The sequence below is a fragment of the Ixodes scapularis genome, unplaced genomic scaffold (assembly GCF_016920785.2).
Source record: "Ixodes scapularis isolate PalLabHiFi unplaced genomic scaffold, ASM1692078v2 PGA_scaffold4__175_contigs__length_147842914, whole genome shotgun sequence".
Classification (NCBI taxonomy): domain Eukaryota; kingdom Metazoa; phylum Arthropoda; class Arachnida; order Ixodida; family Ixodidae; genus Ixodes; species Ixodes scapularis.
In genome coordinates, this window is record NW_024609879.1 from 1,023,081 (window position 1) to 1,035,661 (window position 12,581).

A 12,581-nucleotide genomic window follows, 5' to 3' on the forward strand; every position below is an offset into this window, starting at 1 on the left:
AGCGCTTGCGTTCGCTCGTATGCGCCATATTAAAACTTACTATTGTTTGACCGGCTTCCAACGCCAAGAAGACATGCTGCAGTGGGCAGATGTGCAAGCAGGTAGGAGTTGCTTCGAACAAAAAAGGCTGAGATTGGCAAAACGACGGCACGTAAAAATGAACGAAGCTAAATTTCCTGGAAAGATTGGTAATAAAAAAAAAATCCGTTATTTATTTATTTTTTTATTTTTTAATTTAATTTTGGGGCATTTGGTCCGGAAGGATATTGGCGGCGACTTTGAAAGTTTTGCTGATTGTCAAAAGTCGCGACTTTGATAGCGCCATGCGCTTTACCTACAATTAATGTAATTTTACATGAATTTCTCACATTACCTAGAATGTATTTATTGATTTTAGACTATTTTTATTTTATGACTTGTTAATTAAAATGCTGCAATTGGCACCAGTGGTGATAATTTTGTACACCGTTGATTGTCATACTTGCTCACGCGATTGAGATTAGGTTATGAGCTTCAAATTATATTAAAGCTTGAAAAATTGCGTAATAAAATATCTTAATTTTATTAATAATATTATTATTAATACAAATTGCGACAATATACGCCATCAATAAACACCAGGATTACAAAAATGCGCCGTTTAACGATAATAGACTTTCCAGTAAAATCTGATTTCGTTATCTTTCTAGGTTATGAAAAACTGACATAGTTATCAAGATACACAAACGGCCAATATTGGTTGTAATATTAAGTCCTATGCGTCAGGCGTTTCTTTAAAAACGAACACACACACACATTTCAGCTGTCTGATTCGGGTTCCGTCTTTGGGTTTTTGTAGTGCGATCAGCGCTTCTTAATTTAAATGTCTTGTGAACATATTGTAAAAATTTGATTGATTCTGCAATTCTTGTCTGGGAATAATATTAAAGCAATTAATCATCTAAATACCCAAATACCCATTAAAGGTTCGCTGGTAAATTTCACATGACAATTATCTGAGCGTGAAGAGGCAGCAAGAATGCACAAATATCAGCAGTGATTTTTTTCAACGAATACAATATTTAATTTTATATTGAGGGACACTGAACTCTCCAAAATAGCTTGAAGTGCACGGACCGGAGACGTATGTCACAAAATAAAGTTTCCGCGAACTTCTTTAACTCAACAATTATGCTGCGAGACACATCTTCAGTCATGAAAGAATTCAAAATTAAGATCTATCTCGAGAAATTAAATCTAAAATAGAGTTTAGTTTCGGTTTCGTTTCAGACTTTAATTGTGCCTCCTGGCCTAAATATTACGCTAAACACCGTTTGTATTTTCACGATAATGAGGTGGCTTGCGCTCATAACAGCCTAGCTTCCTCGTATAAGCAGAAATAACTTGTGTCTCTCAGTGAAGACAACACACTAGAGAGGCTCAGCAGCGGCAGACATCTCCGACCCTCACTATAACCGCCATTTTGGAGAACGAGTTGCGCCACCTATAGCGAATTGGAGTCGCGAATAGTGTAAGGTTGTAGTTTTTTTCTGAGAGTGCAGGAAGCGAAGCAAGAGAACCAATCTAATCTATCTCCCGATCATTTGTTGGCTATTTCAGTTTCAGCCAGAGAAAGGCGCACCGCGACAGATATAGCAGACGACGTGCCGGGCGAATAGCAGCCCAGATGCGCCGAGGGCGTCTCCACACCCCGCGGGGGGATAGTGCGAAAGATAGGAGGTGCGGACTGGAAGCACGAGGGTCGGTTCACGTGGCAGCAGCGGCTTCTCCGTCTCGGGCGTGACGACGCAGTTTCCTTTGCAGTGCCGCTGGCTGCTCCCACTTAAGCCTAATGAGCCCCAGATGGGCCGCCGAGCACGAGGGACGCTTACCGCACGAGTCGGCACCTCGGACACGCTCGGTTTGCCTTGGACGCGAGGCTCGGATGCTGCAGACGCTCGGGCGAAGGCTCCTTTGGGGCGCGCTCAGCGCGAGGCCTCATCGGTTCATGATCCAACGGCCGTTTGAATCCGCTCATTTGTTAGGTCGTTGGGTTGCGCTGCTTCAAGAAGAATAACTGCTGTCTCGGAATCTACCGGCAGGTCGTTCTGGTAACCCATAACTGTGTTGCGGTGGAAGGAAAGGGTCCGATAGTGCAGCTAGGGTGGCTACCCAGCGGCTAAAATGCGGGACCTTCATGGGGACGGGAAGATCCTTGGAGCGCCCAATGAAGGGGATTTCACGCATTTCCGCCTCGAGTTCACGCACGTCCATGGTCGCCGCTGAATAGTAAAATCCGAAGATTATTGCCTGTCTTTTTTCAAACTTCCGCATATTTTAAAGCGTTGCGTTTTCCATCTGCAGCATTTTCTATTCGCTGCTAGAAAAAGCATCACACTCTGCTGCGGATTTTGAAACTTGTTAGCTTACTCGCGCGACGACAAGGATATTTTAATTTTGCGCATGTTTACCATTTAGACTATATCTAAACAAATTACTCACAAAACGTCACTTATCCCTCCAATAACGGTTTGCAGGGAACGTATCTGGGAAATGAAGATGCTATAGGGGTTCTTGCACCAGAAAATGGTGCAACAGTACTACCGGTTCGTATGTCATTAGATCCCACCGGAATTCATGTTGGAGGATTCGTCGCTGCTATGCTTAGTTTAGTATGCTTTGGGGCCGTGTTCGCGCTCTGCTTTGTCCGCTGACTCGAGATTTAAAGTCGTCAAATTCGCCGTAATTGTTTCAGTGCGGTTTTGTACCACTACTGCGTGATGCACGTTAAAGATCCCAGGCTAGCGGATGTACTGCATTGGCTACATTTCTCATCTACATTTGGAGACTCGTCGCCAATTAAGGCACACAAAGTTCTAGGATGTATAAACATACATACAACCCAATTTTTCTTAATTGTTTCAGCCGTAAACGTTGGTTACAAAACAGAGCTACGGCCTGCAGTATCTTTTCTTTTATACATATATAAAGAATTTCGGCAGTCTTCAGGAACCTGGACAAGGCGACTCTCGAGCAATCGGTTCAGCGGGGTCATGAACAGCTCCGACGGATACGCCGCCACAATCTCGACCAAGCGGGTAAAGTCGGGAGCAGAACGCGGCAAATCCTGGGCGCTAACATCTCCGATCCAGAGAGAATACACGAGAAAGAAGGAGACAAAAGAGAAGAGAAAGAAAGCAGACGAAGGGTTAGGCGCGTTTGTTTTGCTGCGACAAGTTCTCGAGAACTTGGCAAGTTTATTAAATTTTGTTAATGCACGATTGCGGCGTTTTTCTGCAAAGTAAGAAAGGAAATAAGAAGGTACAAACCTTACAGGTGACGTTCTGCTGCTTCTTTGTGCGTATTAAGGCTTCGCCAGCGATATTGGATCACCGGGACCGCCAAATGGTACCGCAAATCTCCGCATCCATCCATCCCCCCCCCCCCCCCCCCCCCCGTTCCCACGCGGCCAAATGCACAGCACATTTTGCTCTAGATTATAATAACTCTGTGATCTCGACAAAAAAACCTCGTACCCCAACTAAGGTTTTGTAGACTCTATTTTGTGTCAAATGAGGAAACTCTTTGCAATTGACTAGGACAAGAAAATATTCTGAAATGTGGTCTTACAAAGACGGCTTTATGATTATACGCTACTGCTGCGGCATTAAGACGCTGAATGCCTCCAACATGGCGCCGTGGCACTCACAGCAGACAGCAGTGTTGGCTTCGATGGCGAGTCTAACCGGAAGTGTCGTCAGGTGCAAAAAGCTCATACATTCTGCGTGTTTTATTTTTATTCTCCGAAAATAGGTTAGGAAGGTTGGAGAGTTGTGAAGGGGTTTGGAAGGCTCCTCATGCATACGCTTCACCAAGAAGCAAACCCTAGATATTGTTCTTCTTTATGCCGGGGTCACACTGCTGATACATCATACAAAAGACAGCCTGCATAAAAATTCGAACGCGACTCACTGCGAGATCCGTGCTACGAATGTCGCATAGCAATGAGTTCAAGGAGGAACTACACTCTAAGAAAAAATGGAGGAAAAAAGTAGCAACGGCGCGTCTTCCTCCCTTCTACTGACGCGCCCCCAAGCGGACACGAGAAAAGGGGAGGAACGAAACGTTTTTCGCCTTCTCCAGGCAGACGGGAGAAAGCTTTCGCCCTCCCGACTCATCTTCTTTCGGTTTCGTTTTTCGAGCAGGTCGCGCACGTTGTTGAATAAAGAGCTGTTGAGTTGATTGAGCTTCAGCGGCAGCAAAGGCCGCCTGCAATTCCGTCTTCTAGTCTAAACGTGCAGAACATTTCGGTTGCATTGACATTTTTATCACTAATTTTATCAAACGAGCAAACGAAGCCGCTAGAAACAGCGAAGTTCCGGAGCAGTGCCAGCAGCGCCACGTACACTGGGGGATGGCCGTCTCCGCATTGCGGGACTCGCGCGGCACGGAACTACGGTAGCGAAACTACGCTGAACTGTGTCGACGTTTTCGACGTTACGGAAACCGCAGGAACTGCGTCCAAGACAGGCAGGTTTTGCTGCCGGCTGCCTGGGTGCCTTCCGTCCCGAGTTCGGTTCTGTTTTCCGATGCCGAGTGCAACCGCCGTTCAACGTGGCTCTGCATTTGTGCGTGTCAGCAACATAGCTGCAACATCGTGATGGCAGTGTCGTGGGTTGTGAACAGAAGACTGGAATTATCGCCGATGTGACCGTGTGTTCGCGTATCAGTGGTGTAACAAGAAGATGAGATCGTAAACTGTCGGGCATTGATGCCGCTGGTCGGGCCGTGATCGGAGTGGGCGGGGTGTCGCAGGTTGGCATTCCGCTTTACATTAAAAAGTTTAATACCAGTTGAGGGATTACGTGCAATCGATCAACGTGCGGATAGTCATGTTGGAACGCTGGTCTGAACGGTAAGCTCCTATCGTACAGCGGCCAATGTGACTGTCGGTTGTCTCGTCCCCGACAGCGATTGCGCTCTGGGGAAGGGAAACAGTACGAAATCGTGACGGAAAGTACGGAGATTTACTGTGTTTAATTTTAGCATTAACAAACAATAGTAGGTAAAATCGGAAAAAAAAGCTACCCTTCATTTTGCTGTTTTAATATATTACGGTTCCAGGAGAAACTGCCCTCCAAGTGGCGCGCTGGGATGAGCGCTAGAAGTTTTCGAGCTCGCCACGGCGTAGCTCCGTACCTGCCGCTAGTCGCAGCTTTGACTGCATTCAAGTTGATCGAAAAGCGATTTCTCAGCCCGTGAAGCATCACTTCCAGCTGAATGAATATCCGCTCTACAGAGATTTATTTAAGACGGCAAATGCAGCTTTGCGCGAACAGCACAAATAGAAAAACCAATAGAAATACAGGCTACGACGTGCCGTGTGGGGAAACAAACTCATAGCTTCGAACCGCATTGGAGCGGTTGATTTATTGGCTTTCAAATAATTACGGCATGATCGAGCTTTTACTTTTTAATAAGAGATTCATCCCCTGAGCCATTTAAAATACTCTCAGGGGTATGGCATTGCTGGAAAAAAAGTAACATGCTGGGAATATATTTTATTGCTTAGGGAGTCACCGAAACGTTCCGTACGTTCAAAACGACCGGTATAAAAGACGGAAACGCAGAGCACGGGTGTAGTGTTCGGGTTAGTGTGGTGCTCCGTTGTATTGATATTTGTGTGTGCCAAGTATGTGCTCAATGTATGTGCACCTGATGCTTGTAATAAGAGTAATGTGTGTACAGTAGAGGATTCCCAAGCCCCGGAGAGCGGCTCTGAAGCGCAGTAGTGGCCCGGGATGGGCAAATTATTTTTTGTAGAACATGAATGGGGCGGTACCTAGCGCCACCTAGCCTAGCTACTTGCAATTACTCTGCTTGACCCCGCGAACCCGCCATCTGGTGGCTAGCGGTTCCACCTTTCACGCTACGCGATAAGCAGCGGCTTCGAGTTTGTTCTTTCGAGAGCGGCTTTTGGTTCGCGGATTGAGTTTGCCCTTCTCCGTGATGTGCGGTTGACGAAGGAATTGTGACTCGAGGAACCCCAAAGGTAAGACGAAAAGTGCGCGAAGTAACTGGGTATCGGTTGTCTCCGTTTAGCATCGCAGTGCTGTCGACGAGAAGACTGAGTAACTGCTTTCGAAACGCCTGTGGCGGGAATCTGGCTTCGGAAATAAACACAGTTCGCGGAAAGCTCGTGTTATGCTTTTATTTGCTGCTCCTCTCGTCCCGTACAAGAGACGTAGCGTCCTCGTCAAGCCTTATTGGGCTCGATTTGCTCGATTCGGGGCCGCCATATTGAGATGCAAGCGACGGAGGAACTTTGCTCCCCTGCTTCAGGGACGAAAGTTTCTCCCTTTCTAAAGGAACATAGGTTACAAGACCGTTCATCCCCTAAGGGAGGACTATCCATACCCTTTTTTCTAAGAGTGTAGGCAGGCGGCATTCGAACCACCGATTCTGCGCTGACTCGTGTTGGCAGACGGTCTTTTGTATGGCGTACGAGCATTGGGGCACCGGCTTTAGAGTAGCTCTAGCGTACATGAGGTGATTTTTATGAGAAATACGAGCTAGACCTTGTGTCAATGCAATTTACGTCCTTAATTTTCCATTCTCGTGGTCCTCCTCCGATATTATCCAAAACTACAATTATGTGTGACATGTTTCATTTTTCGAATAAAAATCCGACTAATTATTGTTCATGTTTGCCTCAGGAGGCAAACATAGGAACAATGGCTAAGGAACAGCAAGAGAATTAAAAATCGCCATTTTAAAATCAGCGGCATAAATTATTTAAACTATGGGCATCGGAAAGCGATTCCAGTCTACTGAGGATTGGGGGGAAAAGAGAGATCATACGGGGAGGTTTACAGTGGAGGATGCCTAGCTTTAAAGGAACACTGACACCCAACCAAAGTTTATTTTTATTTTTTTCCCCAGGCGATTGAATATGGTTTCAGAAGACTACCCAATGAGTATTTTGCTTTAGAATCACCTGTATTTCCAATAAAGGCAAAAAATAAAAACGCAGCGGCTCGTTACCGAAACCGAGACGCGAGCACGGAGTAATGGTGCAACATGTCGACTAGAGAGAAAGGAGTACACACGCCTTCAGGCAACTTTGCATGGGCGCCGCCATCTTGGCGTCACGCGACCCGTCCGCCATTTCCGGCATCTACTTTCCCCCTGCTGAACTATGTATTGCACTACGTACTGCAATTCAACAGCCGCCGCCAGTGTGTTATAGACTATAGAATCGGACTGAACTGGTCGACGACGCAAGGTTACGTCCTAGACTTCAGAGACCATGTAAGTTCATCACATTTGGTACGTTTTTGCCGGAAGTAAAGCTAGTTGAAACTAATTGCGGCTTCTGAAAATGCCCAATTGGCGCATCAAGCCTATCGCACTCTTATTCATCGCAGCATTTGAGTACTTCAAAGGGATACTTCGAAGAAATTTGAAATATATCCGCAGTGCTCAGAAATGGCTTGAATATGATCCACAATATCCGTAAATGACAATCGCGCGTTTGTAGTTTGAGCCTGGTGGCTGTATTTTTCGTTATAAACGGCCCACTCTGGCAAGTGCTCGGAGAACAGCAAGCGGAGACCACGTGACATCCAACGCAATCGGGACGTAGTTTGTCTCGGGACAAGCAAAGCTGCGGCGAGGCTGACGTCGAGTGGATGTCCTGGTCGTTCCAGCCACCGAAGCGGCTGCTTTTGTGCGAATTTCGAGCGATGGGTTAATCTTCTATAATCTTGTCCGGAGTCGAGGTTCGTAAACGGGCATTACAAACGAGGCGTTGGCGACATCCACCAGGTGCTCTTTGCTAATCATCTAATTCGCTTTAAAATTCCTTTTCGTGTCTTTTTTAACAAGATAATGGTGTGTCCGATGTGATACTGCTCCTTTGAACACACATAGACAAAACAGTAAGCGCCGAAATTTCGTTGTATTATCTCTTTAAGCCTGAACCGCATATAAGTGATTTAGTGAGCAACAAGCAACGGCGACAAGCGGCGAGAGTCAACGACGAGCGACGGAGATTTCTCACTGTCACTCGTCACATCACACGGTTATATTATCTTTAGGGGGTCTGCCAATTATTTGATTTACGATATTCTACGTTTCTCTTAAGTTCTTCCCGCACTGCTAGAGCTGCGTCATATGAAATATATTTTTAGCAAGTCTAATTTTCGCAGTGAGGTGGTTTCATAGTCGTCTAAATTCTCCTTTTAATTTTGTCTCATGCGGATTTTGCTTACATCTATTCGATAATTTGTTTTCTTCAACACTGATTTTTAGTATTTCTTTGTCGATCCAATTATTTCCAGGTTTCAACTAACGTATCATACAGAATGATGTGATCTAGATGAAGCAAAGCTTTGCAGTTATATCTTTGAATAGTGTCATCTACTTTCTTATTGTCAAGGATTTGTTTACGTTCATTTTTTCCTCTCACGGCTGTATGCTCTTTGTTTATTACCCTAAGCTCAACGAAATAATGATATGCTACCTTTTGTTTAATTGTTCCCCCTAGAAATTTTAAGTTACTCAACCTTACTATCACGTGATCAATGCACAATCTGGTAATTGTATGCCCTAGGTACTCTTCCCTTTTGTAGTCGTTAATTAAATTATACAAACCGTAGGTAGACAACATTGCCACGCGCGTCGGCGAGCAAGCGCGTGCGTGGCGCGAGTGGCTACCGCGCTTGACTGTCGCGCGGAAGGTGTGGGTTCCATTCCAGTCAGCGGACTGTCCTTTTATTTATTATTTCAACTTGGCCTTCTCGTAAGTTCACAAACATTCTCGTCTGATCAAGTTCCGAATGTTCTACGCAGTGAAAGTTCTACACCGAATGATCCATAAACCTACGAGGGTACATAAGGGACTCCGCAAGACGAGCGGAGTCAGTTTCGCCCCAGCGTTCGATTCTGCTGTCACGCCGACTTCGACGCCCGCGACGCTCGGCTTTGTTCTATTATTATAATGCAATGAAATGCAAAGGTGCAAGCGAGCTGGACAAGAATGACGAGAATGGAGAGGTCCCGGGTTCGATACCCGGACCAGGCGGATTTTTTTCGGTCGCGCACCAGTCACCTAGCTGTGTTTGGAGATTTGTGTTTGTCCTTTGTCCCTCTTGTTCCCCTTCTCCAGGGATTATTTTCGTAATCTTTGTTCTATTCCCTTTTTATTTCTGGGCAGAAGTTCGCTCCATTAAAGGTTTAGTTTCTCCAGTTATTATCACCCCATCACTTGTCATTCGTGACAATATGTCGAGATATACCGCAACTCCCATTTTCTTATGGCACATGGTATCTATATTAAAGTCACCTGCCAATTCGAGTTGATCATTGTCATTAAGCCTATTTAGTAATTTTGAGAATTCTTGATAGAACAATTCTAAATTATTGCTGGGCGGTCTTTATCTATACACATCACAAATTGTAAATGACATATCAAAGCTGTATGTTGGGCTAGTTGGTATTGGTCTTGGGTTGCCAAAGGCATGGTAGCGCTTTTTTGGACGTCCAAAAAAGCGCTACCATGCCTTTGGCAACCCATGTAAATGACAGTTCTGCTTTATGAATAGTAATCACAAGAACTTCCGCGTGATTCAAAGACAGCTCAATACGGTCAGTTAGCCATGTATTTCTTTTACGTATACAAGAATTCCTCCTCCTTTTCTGCTTTGGTGGCGTGCTGAAAATCCGTGAAATTCATCAAAATGAAAAGACAAAGGCTCTGTGGCCTCGATATTTATTTCGGTTAGTGTTAGTATATCTATATCTGTGAGTGCATTCCTCAGCTATACATTTAGTACGCCCCAGTGTTTTTCTAAGGCTTCTAACATTAATTTGAATGAGATGCAGAATCTGCCGCCTGTCTTCTATTTCGTCCTCAACTAGTACTGTTTTGGTGTATCTGTCCCAATCTGTAAATGAGCTGCACGAGGTCATATCAGCGGATGTGGTTCAAGTCACTCTCAACCTCGATACGTATCACAGCCGCGCCGTCTTTCCGCCTTACTACAATTTTTCTATAACTCGATCATCCAGACATATTTGTAGCCTTTTTCCTTTGCACCATTCTTTCGCGTTCCAAAACAACCATCGCTGGAGCTTTGTTAGGTTCTCGTTGATGGAAATACGTTCAGATTTTAATGCGGTCCGCGTATTGACCCACCAATCTCTCTCCGACCTGTCCCTGAACCACACGATGATTGGCGGAATTTTTCCTTCTCTCGCTTTCAATCTATGCACAGATTCAATCTTATCCGGTTGAGGCACAAGAAGGTCCAGCCTTGCTGATAGATTACCGAGAACCGGTGTCAGGTCTTTTTGATTATTTTGGACGATACCGTGAATCTCTATGTTCTTCCGCCGCGAATATTGCTCAGCGTTTTCAACCGCCCATTCAAGCTCTTTAATTTGCGCGTCCCTTTCTGTACCTAGTTTTTCTCTGTTGTCATCAATTGATGATGCCGCAACAGCTTCTTGTGCCGAGTTTTTCCTAGTGCTTTCCATGGTTGTTTCACTTGTTCGCCGTGTAAAGATGTTGCTTTCTAAGTGGAACTCAGAAAGCAACATCAAGTTGCTTTAGGAGTTCCACAAGCAACATCAAGTTGCAAGTGGAACTCAAGACAAGGCGTTTCCCAGAATCGTCTCAGGCCAATGAAAACAAGCTTCCTGGCACACAGTCCCTTTATGTCCTTGCAACCTTCCTTGATCCTCGATTTAAAGACATCTTCTGCAAGAAGGAAGAAAAAGCTCGAGGTACATCTAAGCATTTCCCTTGAGTTTCGAATGTGAAAGCATGCAAGCCGCTCGTCCGCCCCATTTTTCGTCTGCAGTGCACTGTAGGGGACGAGGAAGAAGGGAGGCACACGGCGAGGCGCGAGGGACAAAAAAGAGAAAAAAAGGGGGGAACGTGACGGCCCCGGTGGCAGAACCCGGCAGAGCTCGAGGGCCGACGATTCTTCATCGCGGAGTTGCGGACCTTCATCCCGGAGCCGGACCTGTATCTTGGCGGCAGACCGGCAACACAGCGGCGGTCGCCACAACCGGGGAGGCCAAGCCAGCGGCAGACCACCAAGAGAGCCCTATGTTGCGCTTTTTGGATTCTCACGGCCACTAAAGAGAAGGAAGTGACGTCAACAATGCAGCAAACGCAGATTGGATGTTGATTGGTGAGAGTCGCTGATGACGAATTCCCGCAGAAGAAAACAAAGCTTTTCTTTTCTTCTGCAGAAATTTGTCATCAACGACTCTCACCAATCAACATCCAATCTGCGTTTGCTGCATTGTTGACGTCACTTCCTTCCTTCTCCCTAGTCGCCGTGGTATTTATAAGTATTTATAAAACTCCCTCTCATGGCAGCGGGCGTCGTCTGGTTTCTCGGTGAGCGAGCGGAGCGCGGTTTGATCGGGCAGGGGCAATCGGACACCACAGTACTTTTCGTCGCCGGTCAGCGCCCGTGCTCCCCTCGTGACCTTGGACGCTCTTGGTAACGGCGAGATGATGGGCACGCAGCGCCATGGGGTGAGCAGTCGTGGAAACTGACGAGCGCAGCGGCCAATGGGAGCCCCGTCAACGCTCCAGCCAATGGAACCGAAGGAAACTAGGTGCCGTTTTCGCGCTTCAAACTGATGACGTCAGCTCGCTCCATGAGACAGTTAATGCTTTGGCATTAAGAGAATGTAGAGTTCCTACTAAGTACAGTGCTTCAGGATGTACCAGACTACAGATGCCGTGAACCACCCTAAGTTCGAATTCGAAAGGTGTCGATATTTTCGAACCGAAGGCTCGAATTCGAAAGATTTTCATATTTTCGTACCGACCGAGGTTCGAATTCGAAAAATTCGGAACTTCAGAACACCGTGAAGTGTCGAATTCAAAAAGTTCGAGGCTTTCACGGTTTCTAAAAGTTCGGGTTCGAATATTTCGAATATTTTTTTCTTACTTGAGGTTCGATAAATCGAACATTTCGAACTTTCCTGACTTGAAATTCGAGATTTGAACATGATGAATTTCTTGGAATCTGAAGTTCAAAAATTCGAAGATTTCGAGTTTCTTTGAATCTGAAGTTCGCAAAATCGAAGATTTCGAATTTTCTTGAATCTCAAATTCGAAAAATCGAACGCTTCGAATTTTTATAGTCATGAAGTTTAAAAATTCAAAGATTTCGAATTTCTTTCTACATAAAGCTCGAAAAGGTCGAAGGTTTCTATTCTCTTTTAGGACTAACTTCAAAGAAACTTCGAAAATTTCAAATTTCTTTCAAGCCCAAGTTTTCAAAGTTCGAAGTCCGGTTTCTATGTTCCTCCACAGTTTCAGTTTTAAATAACGTTTCCACGCCTCACTGATTTTCACAAAATCAGGATTAGAAATGTTCGGGTGTGATATTTACACTGCGCGAAGTTGGTCAGGCAATTAAATGAGACGACGAGTGTCCCGGATGTGCTGGAATATTTGCCAGTGCAGTGACGTGTAAGAATAGATCAGTAATTGTGACCGCCAGCCCGGGGTGGTCATTAACGTGCATTACGAAGTAGTGATCACACGAACGCACTGTTTTACGCACCTCATC

The 12,581-nt window shown here is 45.5% G+C and overlaps 1 protein-coding gene across 5 annotated transcripts in view; it reads left to right on the plus strand.

Moving 5' to 3' along the window:
* The window catches only part of LOC8033199 (transcription factor SUM-1), a 305,941-nt gene that overhangs the window by 174,007 nt on the left and 119,353 nt on the right, over positions 1 to 12,581 (plus strand). For 4 of the 5 annotated variants that reach the window (XM_040217851.1, XM_040217856.2, XM_040217848.2 and 1 more), the window contains one exon: positions 10,845 to 11,151. The exons of the other annotated variant lie outside the window; for it this stretch is intronic. In XM_040217851.1, coding sequence (XP_040073785.1) covers positions 10,845 to 11,128 — 284 coding nt within the window. In that variant the 3' untranslated portion in view covers positions 11,129 to 11,151. Of the gene's footprint in view, positions 1 to 10,844; positions 11,152 to 12,581 lie in introns of those variants that run through there. 5 annotated transcript variants of the gene reach the window in all.